General features: G+C 27.3%; 1 protein-coding gene and 1 pseudogene across 1 annotated transcript in view; both read left to right on the forward strand.

The window, feature by feature from the left end:
- Window positions 1-21,334, forward strand: part of LOC145186595 (uncharacterized) — a 191,770-nt gene that overhangs the window by 13,348 nt on the left and 157,088 nt on the right. Inside the window, exons 4-18 of the mRNA XM_090094555.1 lie at window positions 1,246-1,564; window positions 2,600-2,772; window positions 4,412-4,540; window positions 4,914-5,447; window positions 5,901-6,201; window positions 7,097-7,254; window positions 7,559-7,684; window positions 7,790-8,296; window positions 9,283-9,429; window positions 9,611-9,766; window positions 9,910-10,407; window positions 11,072-11,215; window positions 18,746-18,901; window positions 19,184-19,681; window positions 20,335-20,478. Of these exons, the coding sequence (XP_089950681.1) occupies window positions 1,246-1,564; window positions 2,600-2,772; window positions 4,412-4,540; window positions 4,914-5,447; window positions 5,901-6,201; window positions 7,097-7,254; window positions 7,559-7,684; window positions 7,790-8,296; window positions 9,283-9,429; window positions 9,611-9,766; window positions 9,910-10,407; window positions 11,072-11,215; window positions 18,746-18,901; window positions 19,184-19,681; window positions 20,335-20,478 (3,990 nt within the window). The remainder of the gene's footprint in view (window positions 1-1,245; window positions 1,565-2,599; window positions 2,773-4,411; window positions 4,541-4,913; window positions 5,448-5,900; window positions 6,202-7,096; window positions 7,255-7,558; window positions 7,685-7,789; window positions 8,297-9,282; window positions 9,430-9,610; window positions 9,767-9,909; window positions 10,408-11,071; window positions 11,216-18,745; window positions 18,902-19,183; window positions 19,682-20,334; window positions 20,479-21,334) is intronic.
- On the forward strand, window positions 12,740-14,220 carry LOC149884730 (uncharacterized; annotated as a pseudogene).

Below are 21,334 nucleotides of genomic sequence, written 5' to 3' on the forward strand. Positions count from 1 at the left end.
GTAATTGCCTATTATTTTGCACACAGCTGTACATAATTTCTGAATTTAAACTTTGAATAAAAAAAAATTGTTAATGAAGAACAAAATTTTTAATAAAATTTGGCAACTTTTGTTAAACTTTTTTTTGTTTTTATAGTAAAACAAGTTTATTAGGAGTATAATACCAAAATTTTATTTTTCCAACATGTAGATTCAGTGCAATTCAAAAAATGGTGGGCTGTAACTAAAAAAAATGCAACTAAATTTGATAATATAACAAGGATACTTCTATGTTTAATGCTGTTTTTCTGTATTAAAATAGTACTCAGTAAAGTTAATTGAAAAAAAAATAGAGAAATAAATTAATTAACTAAAAGATAGTAACATAAGAAAGTAAATAACTAAAAGTCTCCCTTGTATTAAGGTATCGATTCTAATGCATTGAAGTAAAAAAAATGTGAAAAGAAAATAGATAACTAAAAAGAAACTTGTGAAAAGAAGTTTGGCTTTTGCTAAAAAGTATCTATGCCAATTGAGTACTGAAAATAAGTTTTGTACAAGCGTACTAAATAGTCTGGTTTCTTGGTGCATCTTCAATTTACAGCTTATGTGATGATTTTTGTGAGCTCTCTATATGTGACTATCCACAGTAAATAACTTTAATTACGCAATGCAACTTGATGATAGCTGTTGTGATTGCTGATAGAGTACTCACAGGAAAGCCATTTAAACTATATAAAGTTATGATGTAATTCTTAAGTATTAACTGATCTCAGAAGTCTCAATATTTCAAAGTGTTTTAAAGTGTGATTTGTTTAATAGTTTTAGCCATATTGATATAGTGAATAACTGTAAAAATGATAAACATAATAATATTAATTCTTCTTTAGTTTCTAGTGGGTAATTATGCATAGGATTAGTGGATTAAAACTTAATCTAAATATTTTCATTCACCAGTTATGGAATAATTGATCTACTTTATGCACCACAAAATGTAGCTAAAAATATTTCAAAATCAGTTAGTTCAGTTAAAAGCATAGCTGATACTATAGTAAAAAAAATATTTGATTTGACTGCCCGACTATTATAAAATACGGGTATTAAACTTTATTTTGATAATATTCAAAGTTGTTGCTTTTTTTAAGTAATAGTATCTGACTATAACTTTTTTTTTGCTGTGTGAGTTAAATAAAATAGTGTTGATAATTTTCTTTACTTTAATTATAAAAGTAATACACTTAATAACATTCAGTTTTTCTTTTACAGTTTCTAATGGTTTAATACATGAGGTTTACAAAAATGATAATGTCATACACAGTATTGATTCTCTAACACGAAATCCTAAATATCCACATTCACCTGACAGTTATGGAATTATTGATGTCTTTGATGCACCACAAAATATAGATGATTATTTTGGACAAAGAATACGTGGTTGGCTTTTTGTTCCGGAAACTGGCAATTATACTTTTTACACCTCTTGTGATGATTTTTGTGAACTTTATTTAAGCAGTGATGCTACTTCAACAAATAAAGCAATAATTATAAGCCAAACATCTTGCTCTCTATATATGAACTTTACAGAGTAAGTTTTTAAGATAAAAATCTACTGTTGATGTTTTTTAATTGTAATTACTATATCAATAATCTATTTTAAATAAATATAATATTATTAAATCTAATATTTTATCTTTATTTTCCTTAATATAGAATTTATTTATTTAACAGAATGGAGTAAATTAAAGGCAAAAAGCTCTATAGAACATTTGATTCCAATTATTTTTCCAGGCTAACTATTCTATAATAATTTAGCTGGCCAATGAAAAATTTCAATGATACAAATGAAAATTTTTTTCAATTTTAAACTTTTTTTTTAAACTTTCTCTATAGGTTGATTTTTCAATTGAATCAGTGATTGCAGAAACTACATAAGTCACGATTCTTAAATTTTACAGGAATGAGAAAAAAAGTGTTTTAAAAAGAAACTAAAGATTATTTAAATTTGGGGTTTGGTTTATTTAAGACTACTATTCTTTCTTGTTAATTCAAGCTTAAAAACATTTTTGTAAGTATATGGTGGGCTGATATATGATCAGTTATATTGATTTAAAATTTTAATGTTGTTAATGACTTATATCGTTTCTGCAATCATCGATTCAATTATATTGTTTAACTAATTTGATATTGGTAGATCCCATATGTAACTAAATTATGCAAAATTATACAAAAATTTTTGCATTAATCTTAATATAATATGCATAGAGTGAAAACATTTTTTACTTAATTTTTTTTCTTTTCATTTTTTTATTACTTTTATTTTATCATACAAAAAATTAGTTTCAGCTTTGAAAGCATATAAATGTTTTGGAGAGTCTGACTCCTCAATTTGGATATTTTGGTGTTTTCGATGTCTTATTATGATATTTTGAGTACTAGAACTAAGTAAATAAAGTCAGTACTTAGAACAACTTGTTAATTCTTAGTTCCAGGTGAATTTTTAAGGTTAGTAAGTCTCAATATTGAATTACTAAAGAAACATAAAAAAATTTAGCAGCCTAAAATATCTTACTTTTTGTTTTTATTCAAAATGGAGTCTCACTAATTGACTTGTGTTTTATAGGTTCAAGTTTCAATCTTCAGAGATAAAGTTTTTAGAAGGAAACAAAAAGTACTACATTGAAGCTTTGATGTCAGAGGTTGAAGTTGATGATCATTTATCTATTGGTGTTCAAATATTTAATACAAAACCAATATTAGTTATTCCAAGCATCATGTTAAGTCCTTTGCGCATAGGTAAATCTACTTTTGTTAAGTATTTTCATGAAAGGAAACTATGATATAAAAAAGTCATGACTAAATATATGTTTAAAAATACATTTTCATCAATTTCTACTTTTAAAGTAAATGCCTGTTTAATGTATGTAGTTTCTATCAACTGTTATTTAAATATAAATCAAAATGTTTAGTTTTTTTTATTTTTGATCCCACAAAATATAGTTATTGGTATATGAAATTAAAAACTATTTCTATGCTAACTTTTACCATACGTCAACACAAACTTTGTTTTATACTTTAATTGCATAGCTTCTGCATGAATATAAATTTGTTTGCAAAAAATAAGCAAAAAACATTAAACAATTGAAAAATTAGTAAACTATTATGTATTAATAATAGTAAATTAAGCATTAATAATTTTACTCCCAAAATTATAGTTAAGTTATTATTTATATGGTTTAAGTCAACATCATTTTCAAACCACAACATCATTTTTGATATTGTGGTTTGAAGCGTTTTACTCATTACAAGGATATATTACTTTTACTTTTTTATTGCATTTTCACTCAACTACAAACCTTTTAGTACTGTGCTTGTTGAAAGTTTGTAACTTGGTCATGTGGAATCACCTGTACTAGGCTGTTTCATTAAACTAAAATTTTTCATTTACATTTTAAAATGAAAATCTTTTCAAATGTTACTATAAGTTCAATTGAAAATCTTTTCAAGTTTGTGTTGTTTTTTTTTAATAAGTTACTCAATGAATGAGCTTAAAAAATATCAATTTTTAAAACTCTATTCAAGCACATTTCACAAGTAAACAACTGTGTGGCTTTTAGAATTTCAGATTTTCTCATAACTCACATTTTACTACTTTTCAGATGCATATCTTATTATTATATACATTTCTTTTATAAGATAATTTTTGTTTGTGTACATATATAACCTATGTGTACAACTATGTGTGTATATATGTAAGCTAAATCATAATTCTTCAGTTAAAAATTATTACAATGAAAATTTAATGTTAAGCAAGATCAAGCATAGTTTTGGAATGATCTAAAAAAACACAATCACTATGAAATGTTGTATGAGAAAGAAAATATGAGGAAAATTTTCTTATTTCATTTTTTGACATTTAAAAAACTGTTATTTAGATACTTGTATTCAGTGGTAATAGAATTTATGCTTTTTTTTCTTTTCTTTTCTTTTTTTTTTTTTTTTTTTCTTTTCAATTTAAAAGTTAAAAAACTAAAAGCTCTTCACATTTCTAGTTTATTTTTTCATTTTTTTTTTCTTTAAAAATCTGTATTTTTCTGTTTACCATAATCTCTTAATCTGTTTTTCTGTTTACCATAATATCTTAAAAATAATCTGTTATTGTTTATGATATTTTAAAAGGAAAACAAATTAGCATATTTATCATGTTAAGTTACATTTGTTAAAATATTACCAAATAATATTTTCAGTGTGCAAAAATGACAACAGGTTTTCAAAGTAAAAAATCAATTACAAATTTTTTATAAGATAGTACATTAGAAAAGAAAAGACCTTTCTCAATATCTTCTCTAATAAGTTTTTATTAGATGAAACTCAAAATGCTTAGCATTCATGTCAATGAGATTTTATGTAATATTTTATATTACCTTTGTCATAGAAACGTGTGTTTCTGCTGACTGTCCACGGTCTAGCAATGAAGAATGTGTATTTGAAAATGGAGCAGATTATGGGATTTGTACTTGTAAAGATGGACAAGAAATTAAAGAGAATCAATTAGTTTGTCGAGGTACGTTTTAGTTTTTTGTTTAATTCAACCAATGTATTAACAAAAAAATTCTCATCATTTTATATAATTTTAAGAGTTTACAGTTTTTTTTTTTGTTTTTTTTTTGTTTTTGTAAGTTTTCTTTTCAATTTGTTTTCCACAAAAATTCGCTTTTTTTATTTCAAAATTTACAAAAAAAAAAAATTAAATTAGAAAATCAATATATTGAAAAAGGAATGCTTTTTGTTTTTTCTCAAATAAAATGGGAATGTTTTTTAATAATTTAACAATCTTTACATTAAAACTTTCCGACCTATCAATTTTTTCTCAATTATAGGGAGAAAAAAAATGTGTTCACCAATTTAATCAAATTGTTTTAAATTAATATTTTTAGATACAATTGGAGAGTTACAGCAATCTTCTGTGAACTTAGAAGCTGAAGTCCCTTTAACAAGAAACACATATATTGCAACTCTAAAAACTCTTTATAAAGAGTACTCAGTGTCATTTGAATTGAAACTGACTTCTTTTTCTTTGAATAATTTTTTTTTTACAAATATCATTCATTTGAAAACAGGTGGACAGATAGGAAAGTACAAGGACAGAAATCTAGGTGTCTGGTTTAATTCAGATTATAGTTTTAGCAAAATTGCTTTACATATTTCATCTGCAAAAGATAGCACAATTGATAAATCTTATAATACAAAACAACCTCTCCCTTTGCTGTGTTGGTCTTCTATCAGAATAAAACAAGTGTTAGTTGATGGTCTTTACAATTATTCTATTACTATAAACAACACACTTGTATATTCTACCATAAATAATGATGCAGATAATTTTTCAAATGTGACTGTGTATGCTGCTGATCCTTGGCATTTAGCGCAAAGTGGTTTAATAAGAAACTTGATGATAATCAGCACACCTTACAGTAAAATATACATTTTTTTTTTTTTTTTTTTATTAAGATTTGTTAACAATTTTCACAGATCTAATCATTTTAGAAAATGAAAAATGTTCAAATTGCTGAAAAGTTTATAGGCAGTTTAAAAAAATTGCAGTAACTCTGGAAAAAAATTTTCCTGTTCTTCATTTTGATTAAATCTATAAGAGGTTATTACAGGTATCAAAATGGAAAGCATTGCCGAAGATACTTTTGTGATTTTTTTGTTTTGTTTACAAATAATAAATTGTTTACCACTAAATTATGCATCCAAAATGATGAGATTTTTTACTGTTTGTAAACTTTTTTCTGCTGTTGTTTATAAAATTTAATAATAAGGAAAGATCTTCTAATCTCACATCATATTTAATACAGAGAGTAGCTATAACTTTTTTTCATTTCTATTATTTTGTTGATGTGCATGCTTGTTTTTTATTATAGTTTCGCATGGATTAGTACAAGAAGTTTATTACAACATTAGCTCAGTTTCTTTTTTTAATTTAAATACAAGTTTTCCACTGAATCCTGACTTTTATCAAGTTACAGATGACTTTAATGGACCACAAGTACTTATCGGCTATTACATTCAGCGGATGCGTGGTTGGTTTTTGCCATATCATGATGGCAATTATACTTTTAACTGCTCTCGCAAAATGTTTTGTGAATTGTATTTGAGCAATGGCATTGAATCTCAAAATAAGAAATTGATTACTCAGCAGTTACCAAATTCAACCCTTGACCAGTATAAATCATATTTTTACATTTTATTTAAATTTTTGTTTCATTTTTTTATGATAATATTTTAAGATTTTTTCGAACTTTTATAGAAGAATTATAAACTCTGGCTTTGGATTATGAATGGATCACATCATTTATTAGTTATTAAATTTTCATCTTTTCCCTTTAATGGTACAGTAAATGTATCAAAATAACTGAAGATAAAATTTGTAGTCTTGACAGTTTTTGATTTTTTTGTTTTTTTTGTTTTTTTGATTTTGTTATTTTAAAAGTTTAAATTTTATATCATTTTATTAAAGGAATATTAAAAGTAACTAAAGAAAAATAAAAATCATGATATAATTAGATCAGAATTTAAAAATGATCAGAGTTTAGGAGAAATTTTTGTTAAATTATAAGTTTTACATAAAAATTTAATTCAAGGGTGGGAGATTGAAGAAAAAATAAACTCCAAGTTCCCCCATAAAAAAAATAAATACCAGTTGATGCACTCCCCTATAATTTGGTAATCACCTTACTTGTGTTGCCAATTTATAATATTGTTATTTTCTTTAAATTTGTTGCATATCACAGTTGATAACTCACTGGGCATCACAAATAAAAACGTTATAAATGGGAATTCGTAATTTTAAACTTGTGTGCATTTAATTTTACGCAGTATGCAAGTCAGTGGAAAAAAACAAACTTTATTCACATTAATAAAATCAAATCATATATACAAATTTTTAGATGAGTGTGGAGTTTCAAACTATTTTCACACTAGTTACAAAAATTTCTGCTACATTAGTATCAATACAGTAGGCTCTTTACATCATCATAAATAAATATTAGATAAAGGAATGAAAGGAAAAAAAGTTTTTTTTTATTTATTTCTGTATTAGTTCTTGTTTTTTATTTAGTAACGTTTCAAAGGAGATATATTTGTCTCAGAGAAAAAAATATTACATTGAAGCCCAAATGTTTTCTAATATTCCATCTGACTATTTATCAATTAGTGTTCTTACTCCTGATGCTGAGTTAATATTATCTAAAAACATGTTAAGTCCAGTGCATTTAGGTAAATAGTTCTGTTTGCTACAAAGTAAATCCAATTTTAGTTTCACCATGTACTTAAAATATATTTTATTTAACAGTTTTGAATATTTTAATTTAAAAATAGTAACTACTTTCTTTTATTAAGATTGTTGTTTATAAATTTCTCTTCTTTAGATTTGCGATGCTCTTAAAATATTTTGTGTATAATTTTCTTTACTGCATTATTTACAAATGTCAAGCCAAAAATCAAAAACCTAATTTTTATGAAGACAGATTTATACATATTTCTTTTTCAAGGAATTTGTTTAATTTTTTAAACATTTTAGAAATATGTGCATTTACTAACTGCAATGGATCTGTATTTGAGAAATGTATTCTTGAAAATGATCTTTACGCAATATGTACTTGTGTAAATGGGCAGAAAATCATAGACAATCAAATTGTTTGTCATGGTATAATAAAACATTACTCTATAAAATAATCTTTTGGGAAAATGTGTTAAACTATGAGATGTTTAATTTTATATTTTAAATGATATTGAGAATGTTTGTTTTAAGATGGCAGGGAGACAATGCAAGATTCAATATTTATGGAAGAAGAAATTCCTCTAATAAGAGATACTTATGTAGCAACATTAAACACTCTTAATAAAGAATACATGGTATCTTTTGATGTAATGCCAACAGCTTTTTATGACACTCAGCTTTGTTTTGTTCGATTGACAGTCTATGAAAACAGCAAATTGAATGGTTACATTAATCCTGACAAACAGTTTTTTCCCTTTAGCGAAGGGTCCTTAGGTATTTGGTCTTCAATAAATGATGATGAAATAAGCTGTGCTTTTTACACTAAAGAACTTCCATTAATGCAATGGTCTTCTGTAAACATTTCACAAGTTTTTGTGGATAACATCTACAATTATTCTGTATATATCAATGGAATACCTGTTTTCTCTACAACAAATATTACTCCAGTGATATTATCAAATGTTACAGTTTATGCTGCTGATCCTTGGTATGGTGCTACATATGGATTCATCAGAAATTTGATTGTTACAACTTATGGTACATGCTAATATTGTTTTGTTTAAAAAAAAAAATTATGAAGATGTATTTAAGGAAAAACCTACATTTAAGCCACCAATGAGAATAACGTTTTTTATATAAAATATTCATGATAAATATAGTTAAGTTTTATATATATATATATATATATATATATATATATATATATATATATATATATATATATATATATATATATATATATATATATATATATGAACACTAAACTTTAACCTGGGTTGTATTAGAAAGAAAAAAAAGACTCTCAATTCTGCCACAGGAAGGTTAAAATATAGTTCAAACATAAATTCAGTTCCCAAAGTACTTTAATTTATTTTAAACTGTTTCATAATTTGAAATGAAATAGAGTAAAAGAAGTTTTTTCACTTTGGTGTGAAAAGCTTTAACCCTTGCAGATTTGCAACAGTTAAAGGATAGTTCTAAGTTATATAACTAGTCGAATTCAAAAGATAATTTCAAATTCATTAGGCTGTGATAAACTGATATTAGTTATTCCTCTAGTAAAAAGATTGAATTTAAATTGTATCTATGAAATATGCAAGACAGTTAAATAAAATTCCAAAAACCTTGAGAAACAACTTGAGTTGTCAGTTAAACAATTCAAAAGCACACCAAGTATGTTACCACAAATTGAGGACATTGTTCATCTCTTACCTCAATAATGTGCCTCATATTTGCACCAAAACATGTTGATTAGAAAAATTTGGTAAGTTGTGTCACCAATAACCATAGATTAGAAAAGCATGGGAAATCAAATGACAAGCTATCAATTTATTATTTGGGATCAGATTTCATTTTTTTAGTTTTAGAGTTCAAGGTAACTGTCACTACTTCAAAAGCTCAAATTCACTTTTTTTCTCTGGGATTGTTACCAAAACTTTTGAAATTGAAGATTTCTATTACTAATTAGGTTATTTTTTTGACCTCCTATGGGCAATTTTAGAGGTGGTTTTTATCTTTTTTAGCAATTTGGTCAAAATGGAATGAGTGGTCAGAATGCAATACATCATGTGGAATGAGCAATAGGGTAAGAATTCGTACTTGCAACTCAACAAATATGAATTGCCTAGGAAATGATATTGATCAGATTGCCTGCAATGTTTCATGTTTAGGTAAGAAAAGTATGTAAAATAGAGTTAGAAGTTTGATTTAGTTCTGAAAATATTTTAACCAAGACTTAACCAGAGAATAAAAAAAAAAAAATAAATGTATAAAGTATTTAATTAACTTGTAATATTTTTTTTCATTTTTAAAAAAATAAATTTCATTCATTTAAATTTTGTGTTTGAATAGTAAGTTGGGCAGATTGGAGTGATTGGTTTATGTGCGATCTATTATCTGGGATCAATTTCATGAACAGGTCCCGGGTTTGCAACAGCACAAGCATTTTTGAAATATGTTCTGGGAGCAGCACTGAAGTTATTGAATGTTTTGAAAATGATACTTGTGGTAAAAACATTTATTTCAAACATTTGTTATTAAATATAAGAACTTTAAACTAAATTTTTAAGTAAGCTTTGTTGTTAAAAACCTTTTTTTTTTTGATAATTTTTTTACCTGCTGTTATAATTTTCTTTTTGCATTGTTAATAGATTCATTGTTTGTCAATAATCAGTTGGATTTGAATAAAGGTAGAATTCTTAAAGTTTTCAAGAATCTTTTCAAAGAGTTCTCAGTATCATTTGAAGTGAATCCGTCTTACTCTGGTGACAATTCAACTGATTGGTTAAACATTTTGCATTTAACAATAGGAGAAGATATTAGAAGGTATGGTGATAGAGTTCCAGGTGTTTGGTTAAATTCTATAACACAATATTTGTATATAAGTTCTGCAATAAATGGTGAAGTTGACTATCCTGTATATTTGAAAAGTGTTTTTCCTTTTTCACAATGGACTAATATAACAATAGTGCAAGAATTTGTGAATGAGAGTTATTGGTTTTCAGTGTATGTGAATGGAACATTTAAAACTAGTTCAGAAAATAGAAATGCAAGTGTGTTTCATGCAGTTACAGTTTATGCCTGTGATCCTTGGCATGTAAATTTTACTGGTTTCATGAGAAACCTGAAAATTCTTACAGGATTTAATGGTAATTGTAATGATTTTGATATATATAATTGTTTATAAAGGGCTTTTTTTGTATAATATAAAGTTTTTTAAAAGCAACTAAGAAAGATAAAATAAAATGATGCAGATCCAATATAACACTTAACAGTGGTTTTGCAAATTTTACAAAAAATTCACAGATAAACACTTACTTTATTGTGTTTTGGTTAAAAGACGACTTGTTTTTATTTTCATCTTGTAATGCTGCTAAAAAAAGATAATAGGAGTTACACTATTTAATTTCTTTCTTTTTATTCTGCAAATTTTATTTATCATTTAATGTTAAATAAGATGAAAAAACAGTTAAGTAGCTCTAACAGTTATTCACCATTAAAATTCCTTCAGTTTTTTCTTAAAATTTATTTTTTTTTCAATTTTTCTTAAAACTTATTCAGCTTTAAAAAATGATTAAAAAAAAAAACAAGAAAAAAAAAGATTTTTAAAGTCTTGAAGATTTTCAAGAAATGTTTAATACTTACATGGTATTTGTAATTAAGGAGTTAAGATTATGGAATATAAAACAGTAAGTTTTAATCCTGGAGAAAATGCAAAACTTCTGTTGTGACTATGATAATAAAAATGGTGATTTTGCTTGATTAGTTTTTAGAATTATGTTTAAAAATTTTTTAAACAAAATATTTCTTCAGGAACAAGGCCAGAATGGGGTGAATGGTCAAATTGCAGCACAAAATGTGGGATTGGTTTTATTAGAAGAACTCAAGTGTTTTGCATGAGTAACATGGAGGATATCAGTGAAACAATGAGCTGTTTCTCTAATGAAAGTTGCCCAGGTAAAAATTAAATATTAACTCAGCATCAGGAAAGCTGTGTAAGTACTCAACTGAAAGAAAAAATCTTTTTTTAGCTTAAAACAATTCTTTTTAAAAGTTTTTTTTTTTTAAAGAAGGATCCATACTTTGCTTCAAAGTTTTCATAATATTTAAGATATTTTTACATATATATATATATATATATATATATATATATATATATATATATATATATATATATATATATATATATATATATATATATATATATATATATATATATATATATATATATATATATATATATATATATATATTAGAGTAGGTCGATTTTACAATTTTTCTCCAATATCAAATTGAGTAATGTTGCAGTTACTGTATCTAGGGTACAACAACAACTCCACCAAATTTCAGGAATACTGTATTAAAAATGGCTTGCAGATTTGTATTTAAAGTTTTCAATTATGCCCTATACTTGTAAGTTTCTAAAATATTTGGAATTTCAATCTTTGAAATTTTAAATTCCAAACAAGTATCTCGTTTCAAAATATCTCAATTTGAATATATAATGCAACCAATAAAAATGTTTGTTAAGTTACAGCAGCCAATCAAATTTATCGCATCTGGCAATTGTAAAATAAATTAACTGATAAATATAAAGTAGTAAACAAAAACTTGAACAAAAACTACAAGTATTATCAACGAAAAAAAATGCCGAAAATTATAGTTACACCTATTACACGAAAAACAAGTGGAAAGAAGTATGGTGGTGGTCCATGTGAAGTATTAATGACGGAGCCAAGTACTTGCAGACAGGTTATTCAATACTACTACTATCTTATTCATGTGAAGCCAACTGCAGATATCATAGAAGTTTCTGAACATATTAAAAATAATTTAAAATCAATTTGGGCTGCAGTGAATCCTAATCTACCCCTAATAACTGACAAATCTATTGCTAAAAAAGGTAAAGGATCTTCTTATTCTAGTGAAAAACATTAATCTCAAGCATGGTAGAGCAAGTACCAAACGAAATCTTGATGCAAATTTGGATAAGCTTTTCGATATGTTTGTGCTTGTTCTTGCTCATTGGATATGCTACCTTGCAGTGATAGAAAAGTATCATGCAATAAAGCGAATTGCTCAGAAGAACATATTATATGTATTTGCCCTCAAAACGTGAAAGTACCTCTTGAAGATAGAGATTATCTTTGAGATCAGAGGCAGAAAACTGGTCCAAAAGGAGCTTATCAACTTTCTTCAGTTTATAAAGTAGCTTTCAAAAGAAACAAGAGTATTGATAATGAGCGACAACAACTATCTCAAAGGGTAGTTGATAAAGCAGAATCTCTCATACAACAAACAATGTCATCTGCAGAAACTAGCTGTTCAACTGAAACTGAGGTAAACTTATTGTAACTTTATTGATATGTTTTAAGTACACGCAAATTTTTTATGCTGCAATTTCTTTCAGGAAGAAGCTGAATGGCAACCAATAAAGAAATTTCTTGGAGACTACAACTTAACTAAACTTCCCAGGTTTGCTATGGAAATAGTCAAAAATGAGTGTTCGTCAAACTTTGGTGCAGCTCTTGCAAATGCTTTACTACATGACATTAAACATATTTTGAGAAAAGATGTTGATATCAATCACATCTTGATTGACAAATGCAAATTAGATAGGGCTAAAGCACAAGTAAAGATAGTTAGTGAAGGTAAAGATCTAGAAAAAAAATAAACAGTTAGTTTGCCTTGGTGTGGATAGCAAACTTGATCAGACCACTCAAACTTCTTGCATAATAAACTCAACTGAAGGGGAATTCCTCAAAAAATCTTGTGAACCTGAACATCACCTCACATTTACTTATGAAGATGGAAAATCTACTGGAACCTATTTGACTCATAGAACAATTCCTATTATTGGCGCGACTGGTTTAGTACTTGCAAAAGAGACGTTCAGTGTTTTACAAGAGTTTAACAGTGTTGAAAGTATTCAGGCAGTTCTTCTTGATAATACTGCTACCAATACTGGCCCAATAATTGGTTTAGTGGTAAAACTTGAAGAGTTGTTAAAACGAAAACTGCACCTCATTGGGTGTGCGCTACATCAAAACGAACTTCCTTTAAGAGCTCTTTTTAAAAAACTAGATGGTGTAACAACTGGACCAGGAAGCTTTAGTGGCATTCTTGGCAAAAGATGTGCTGAAAATATTCAAGATTCGCATCAAGTTTTGTTTGATTCTGTCACAAATCATATAGTTGATTGATATATTCCAAAAGAAGTACTGAAAGACCTTAGTAGTGATCAAAGACTTTTATTTGAGTATTGCAAAGGAGTAGGGTCTGGTAAAGTTGCTGATAAATGGGCTGCTTATGAAATTGGTCCACTTAACCATCCAAGGTGGTTAACTCTAGCTTTCGCATTCTCTGTTTATATACAAGAGACAATCAACCAAAACAGTCTTTAAAAAAACTAGTCTCCTTTATTGTTCAAGTTTATGCTCTAGCATGGTTTGAAATAAGGACATCATCCAAGCTGCACGACTCTCCTTGTCTTCGACTAAATATTCTCCCATTTAATGATGTGATACATATTGTGAAGCAGAACATTAAAAATAACGCATTCTGCCAAAGACCTGAAAACATTCTCTATGCCATGATTAAAGATGATGACAACAAGATCGGAAACCATGGTTTTCAATCAATACTGACTCTTAGACAAAGGTATCTTTTTAAATTATTTAATTATTCTATTAAATTATCTTATTATTCTTTCAAATTATCTTATTATTCTTTTAAACACAATCATAACTCAGTATTGATCACAATTTTATATTTACAGAATGAACTTGACCAATTTTTAAAATGAATTGAAAAAAATTCCTGTAATAACTTTTAATGGCAATTACTGGTATGAGTTGTTAGATCTCACTGCTCCAGACGTTACACACCTCCTACTACGCAACATTTTACAGTTCAAGAAATTCAATACTTCATAGACAATTCTATTAAACCAGATATTTGGACTTCCCATCTCACTCCCTGAGTGTAGAGCGAACTGTTAAACTATTATCGGAAGCATCCTATTACGTTTATGGGTTTGAGAATCGACAGAGCTGCATCTTGACAAAATTGCTCAGCAGAAAGATGCATCAAGCATATATGTCAAAAGGATATTATTCCCATTCATATGATGATATTTTTAAATAAATTCAAAAAGTTACTAAATTAGATAAGCAACATTTTATAAATTTAGAATCATAAATTATAAAAAAGGTGTTAAGAAAACTTTTTAACATATCCTCACAAGTAAAAATTTTAATTTCTGCTTATTGCGCCTTTTATAGCTTTTTTTGTAAAATCCCAATAATCATTAAAATTAAATCCGCAAACCATTTTTCATTGAAAATTGCTGAAATTTTTTGAGGTATCTAATTTCAACTACCTCCAACTACTGCAACATTATGCAATTGGCCAGGATAAAATCAACCTACCCTAATATATATATATATATATATATATATATATATATATATATATATATATATATATATATATATATATATATATATATATATATATATATATATTAGGGTAGGTTGATTTTATATATATAAAAAGTATAGGTCATGGATTTATATATATATTATATATATAAATCCATGACCTATACTTTTAGTAAAATATGTTTTATTCTCAGCAATCAATGTTAATATAAATGTAGTTTTTTTTTATTTTTATGTTTAATACTTACACATACAGAAAGAGAGATAAGTATCTGAACAAAACATTTTATTGTGAAAAATAAACTTTGTCAGATTGTTTCAGAAAAACATGTTTTTGATAAATACTTTTATAATTATTCTAAAAACAAATTTAATAACGATTTTATATAGCAAAAAAATAATCAACAATAATTAACTTGCATTAATAACTCCTGAAGGAGTGTTAAAACTTCAACGAAAAATAATTATCCAAACATGTTTTGTAAACAAAGTTTTGAAATTGATTATTAAAAAAAGTTTTAAATCAATAGTTTTAAAAACATAATTGTTTTACAACAAGTCAAGCCTCCTTGAGAAAGATTTTGGGTTACAAGTGAGCTCATGTATTATCCGAAATAGTTTGAAAGAAAGTGGATTCAAAGCAAAAGTTCCGGGCAAGAAATCATTCTTTTCAAAATTCCATCAAAAATGAAGACTTGCATTTGCTAAAAAATATGCAAATATGCTGGTATTACTCTAGAGGAAAGTTTTATGGACGGATGAGTCAAAATTTAATCTCGTGAAGTCCAATGGAGCTCAAAAAGTATGAAGAAAAAAGATGAAGCATTCACAGTCAGTTGTATTCGAGGCACAGTAAAATTTAGTGTATAAAATGTATGGGGATTGATGGCTCGGAACGGAACAGAAAAACTGGAGTTTATTGATGAAGTTATGGACTTTGAGGTTTATCTTAACATTCTCAATAAAAATCTTCTGGCTTCAACTAAAAAACTGTGATTAGGAAAACATTTTATCTTCCAACAAGAAAATGACCCTAAACATACGTCAAAGAAAGCAAATGAGTTTTTTATCCAAATGCAAATTGAATTACTTGAATGGCCAGCGCAAAGTCCAGATCTCAATCCAATTGAAATCTCTGGGCTATTCTGGATAAAAAATGTGGCAAACAATGTCTAAAAAGAAAAGAAGAGCTAAAGATCATGCTGCAAGAAGCTTGGACTGGTATCGACTCAGAAATAACAAAAAAATTAGTAAAATTAATGTCATGTCAACTTGCAGAAGTCATAAAAGTTAAAGGTGGTCCAACTAATTACTCGGAGAAGCGCTCATCTTTAAGCCTTAATCTTTAAAAGTTTGAACGGATACTTATTTATTGCTAAAAAATTGCAAAAGTTTGCCTGTTCATCCACAAACAAAAAAATCTAAAAAGTTGTTTAAATGTATCTTAATTTTTTATCAATTCAATATTATTATTGATATTTTTTTTTGCATATTGAATTTTTTATCAATTCAATATTATTATTGATATTTTTTTTTGCATATTGCATTTTTGCATTTGGTTGTAAGCACTTTTTAAGTCAAAGGTAGAGAATACCTTCTATTTTGCAAGTTCATTTATCATATCATCTATTCTGGGGAGAGGATATGCATCTAATTCAGTGTAAAGGTTAACTGTTTGAGAGTAATCAATGCAAAGTATTTTTTTGTTTGATTTAGTAAGATCCTTTACAACCACTACCTGGGCTCTCCATGGCAAGAAGCATGGCTCAATCATACCATCTGATAATAGCTGTGATATTTCACTTTCAATAAAATTTTGGTCATCTTTATTAAACCTTCTTGATTTAGTAGCTATTGGCTGTGTTTTGTTTGTACTCGTAAACAAGGAAGGTATTTTTATTTGAGCCATTTGCAGTGCACATAGGTTATTTTTCCTTGTGACTATTAAGTCTTCTTTTTCTCCACCAAATGGAAAAATAAGATTTTTGTGTTGCTTTTGGAAGTCATATCCAAGTATGATATGACTACAAAGGTTTTCCAAGACACCAAATTGAACATTATTATACAGTAAACCATTCAGTTCGAGGTTAACTGAACAACAATCCACCAAACCAGACTCCATTGTTGTGAGGGCCATAGAATTTTTTCTTTTACTGGGTAACGTTTTTATTTTCAAATTATCAATAATTTTTTTGCTTATAAAGTTATCTGAACTACAAGAATCAATTAGTGCTGTTAATGATTCATCATTAATTTTGACAACAAAAGATGCATGAGAAAGGCTCTCAGGACAACCACTTGAAACAGTACACAAACTTGGTTTATGCACTGCAGCAGTAACACTTTGGGTCTTATTGATTGGCCGGCCAAGACAAACTTTGGAGAAATCTCCTTTTTTTCCACATTTAAAACATGTAACATTTTGAGCCGGACAATTTTTCCAAGCAAAGGTTTGATCGAGTTGGTTGTGAGATTGATTACCACAATAAATACAATTTGTTTGTGGATGAAAAGGCAAAGCATTGAGTGCTGCTGAAGATTCTTCCGGTAACTTTATAGTAGCAACAATATTTGGACTGGTTGATGATGAGGGGGGTTTCTGTAAATATGACTCAGAGTTCCTCTGAGCAATATCAAGAGAGCAAGCTTGGTTAAATGCTGATTGTAAACTCAATGTTGATTTTTCAAGAAGGCGTTGGCGAATGTAATTTGAAGTTATTCCAGAAATAAAAGCGTCTCTTATTTGTTCCTCTCGATATTGTTCATCTGAGGCATCTTTATAATTACAGTTTTTGCTAAGTTTGCGTAGTTCCTGAAGAAAGTCTTCAAGAGATTCACCTGATGTTTGATGCCTTATTAGTAATTGATGCCTTGCAAAAATTTCATTAGGGGCTTTTATATATAAGTTGAATAAATTGTGATGAACCCAATAAAAACATAAACCTCTTGATAAAGGCTTTATTTAACAATAATGTACTATTCTAAAGATACAATAATTTAAATATAACACTAAAAGTTCATAACACAAAAAGTTCAAAAACAATAATATAAACACAAAGATTCACAACAAATTGATTTGTATAGGTTAATAAGTAGAAACACAGTGGGAATATTATTTCTAGAATAAGTGTTTTGTACTCTTGTTAATGGTGTCTCCACCTTTGTTGTGCTGTAAAGTTTTTTCTCTTTTAAAGAATTTCAGTCCTGAGCATTATTCTTTTTTTAAATTTGGTTTTCTAAATGTCATTTGTTATATATTCAGACTCAGAAAAACATTTGATGGTTGCATTTATCAACAGAAATTCAGAACCAAATATTTGGCTCTAAATAATTAGTTCTAAAGCAATATTATAAATTCATTTTCATTTGCAATTATGTTTGGTTTGCATGGTCTGACTGAGACTGAGAGACTGAGCTTTAAATACCTTAGAGAAAGAATAGCATAGACCTTAATATTAGGATTAGTAAAAATGTTTTTGAATAGAAAAAGTTAGAAACTTTTAGATAAAAAAGTTTTTTTTGATATACCTAAATGATGAATATGTACCTGACTATTATGCAATCTATGCTTAAATTGTATTACCTAGTACACTAAGCTTGTCTAACTACTGTACCAACACCTATAAAATACTGAGATGCTTGATATAGAGAACTAAAAATCAAAATTTCATAGACAGAAACATGATTAGCAGTGTAGGGCTTACATAGAACCTTGGTCTCTCCATTTACTTACTACCTTCCACTATGCTATATACACATATGGACTGAGCATTTTCTACTTAATATAAACATACATATTCTAGTCATCCTGTGTTCCTTAGCATAAAAATCAGCTGATGGTACTATTAAATGTATATTTTATATATAGCTGATATTATATAATCAACTGATACTACTATTATATGTATATTTTATATATATGTTTTATGTATATATATTTTGTACAGCATGTGCCCTTAAAATCCTCTCTATTTTTGGTGCCCTTTTTTATGTTTTAAATGTAATTAGAATCTTTTAACTATTTGTCTTTTTCCTGTTACTATAGTCAATTGGTCAGAATGGAGTGATTGGTTTATCTACAATATATCATCTGGCTATAAATTCATGAACAGGTCCCGGGTTTGTGATAGCAAAATTAATTTTGAACAGTGTTCTGGGGAGAGCATTGAAACCATGGAATCTTTTGAAAGTGACACTTGTGGTATAAAAATGTTAAGCTTTTTTATTTAACAGAATTATTTCTGTTAAGTTTATGCTATATTTGTAAATTATTTTTGTGCAATTCTTTCCTGAAATTTTTAATGCTTTTTGTAATATGTTGTAATATAATTTTGTAACAGGTAATATGTTTTGTTGATGACATAATAATAAGTTTTGTTTTTAAATTTGGATTAACCTTTATTTTTTACTAATAGATTTTACTTAATTTGATGTATTTAATTTATTTTAAAAAATATGTGTAATTTGTTTGAATTATTCACAGCTTCATTGTTTGTCAATAATCAGTTGGATTTGAGAGATGATAGAACTCTAAATGTTTTCAAGAATCTTTTTAAAGAGTATTCATTATCGTTTGAAGTGAATCCGTCTTACTCTAATGACCAGTCAAATATATTGTTAAACATATTGCAATTAACAATAGGAAAAAGAAATGCATATTATGGTGATGGATTTCCAAGCGTTTGGTTAAATCCTGCAACACAGCATTTGTATGTAAGTTCTGCAATAAATGGTACAGTTGACTGTTCTGTAGAATTGAAAAATGTTACTCCTTTTGCACAATGGACTAATATAACTATAGTGCAAGAACTTGTCAACAAAAGTTATTGGTTTTCAGTGTATGTAAATGGAACATCACAATCTAGGTTGCAAAACACAAATGTAAGAGAGTTTCACAATGTCACAGTTTATGCTTGTGATCCTTGGCATGAAAAGTTGTCTGGATTTATCAGAAACCTGAAAGTTTTGACAGGAATTAATGGTAAAAATTTTAATAAATTTTTTTTTTTGTGTGCATTTTTAAATATAGCGGTTTAAAAAAAGTTAATAACAGATAATAAATTTGTTTTGAAATATATTGTAATAATGAAAACATAACAATACAAATATAAATTTAAATACCAATGGATCTCTTCACCTGAGTTGTTAGGAATTAAGTTGCAACTGTTAAAAGTGTAGAAAAATGCAATGTATTTCAGTTTTTGACAAACAGGAAAGTTTTATGCACATGCAATATTAGTAATTTTTACTTGTATGATGTGAGATAAGTGACAAAGGAAGTGAAATTTTATATCTTTTTTTTTAAAATCTTGTTTTGCTTTTTTTGTTTTTATGCAAACTGTTTGTTTTGCAAATAAAATATTCCTTTTTCTAAAGATTTACTAAACTTGATTCCATATTAACTTTAAGGCAGGCATAATGAATTGCTCTAGTGTCACTTGTATTTTACACAAGAAAGGCTATAAAATGGTTTGAGTTTCTTACATAAGTTAGGAACAAAACTAAATCTTGTTCCTGGAGAAACTGCAAAAAAAAGCATGGTTTATGCTGTGATTTTGATAATAAAAAAAGTGGTTGTGCTTGGTTAGTTTTATGGATTGTTTAAAAACATTTCGAAACAAAGTATTTCTTTAGGAACTAGATCAATATGGGGTGAGTGGTCAAGCTGCAGCACAAAATGTGGGATTGGTTTTATTAAAAGAACTCAAATGTCTTGTATGAGTAACATAGAGGGTATCAATGAAACAATGAGCTGCTCCTCTAATGAAAGCTGTGAAGGTACTCAAGTTAAAGTAAAATTTTTAGTTCAATAAAAGTCTTTTTCTATTACTTCAATTGTTTATAGGAAGTTTGTAACAATTTAACAGTTAACACTTGTGCTTAGTTGTTTCTTTCTTAAATTACTAAGGTTAACTTGAAGATGAGTTTTAAAATATTTTATATATGATTTGGTTATTTGTGAAAACTTTTATGTTTATCTTGCAAAGTTTTTGGGAGAAAGTGAGAATACTGTAAAACCTCTAACTTTATATACTTAGTACTTCTTGTTTTTGATGATGATAATTTATTTTGTTTGGTCAATTCTTAGAAGCTTGGCATCATGTATAAAATTTTGTGTTTTATAAAGTGCATTGATTGTCATTTTTTTTATAAAAAATGAACAAGGAATGTTTTGCATTTGCTTTAATGTGATAAAAGTTCAGAAGCTGCACCTTGATTACACTTAAAGCAAATTACACCACCAGATTAAAGGTAAATTTGAGTACACATCAGGAGTTTATTAACTGTACGTCTCACCTCAGTCAAGGTAAGAAAGGGATTGAAAAAAGATTTCAAACAAAAAAGAGATGTATTTGAAAAAGGTAAAAAGATCCCCAAGGATTTGAGCACCAAGTTAATGTTGTTAAGGTTATCAATTAACTTATTAATTGAATTTGATTGTCAATTATATTAGAATAGATGAGAAACTGAAAATTGTTTATAATGTTGGTCAAAATGTTTAAATTAAACATTTCTTAAATAAAACCAATTTGATTATTGAGTTTGCTTAATGCTAAAGTACCTGAATTGCTAACAACAGTGAACAGTCAATAAATTTTAATGAAAATGAAATTTAAATTTGTTGAAAGAATGC

The sequence above is a fragment of the Hydra viridissima genome, unplaced genomic scaffold (genome assembly GCF_058129835.1).
Source record: "Hydra viridissima isolate aposymbiotic clone 2 unplaced genomic scaffold, HvirCarnegie_v1 scaffold_8, whole genome shotgun sequence".
Taxonomy (NCBI): domain Eukaryota; kingdom Metazoa; phylum Cnidaria; class Hydrozoa; order Anthoathecata; family Hydridae; genus Hydra; species Hydra viridissima.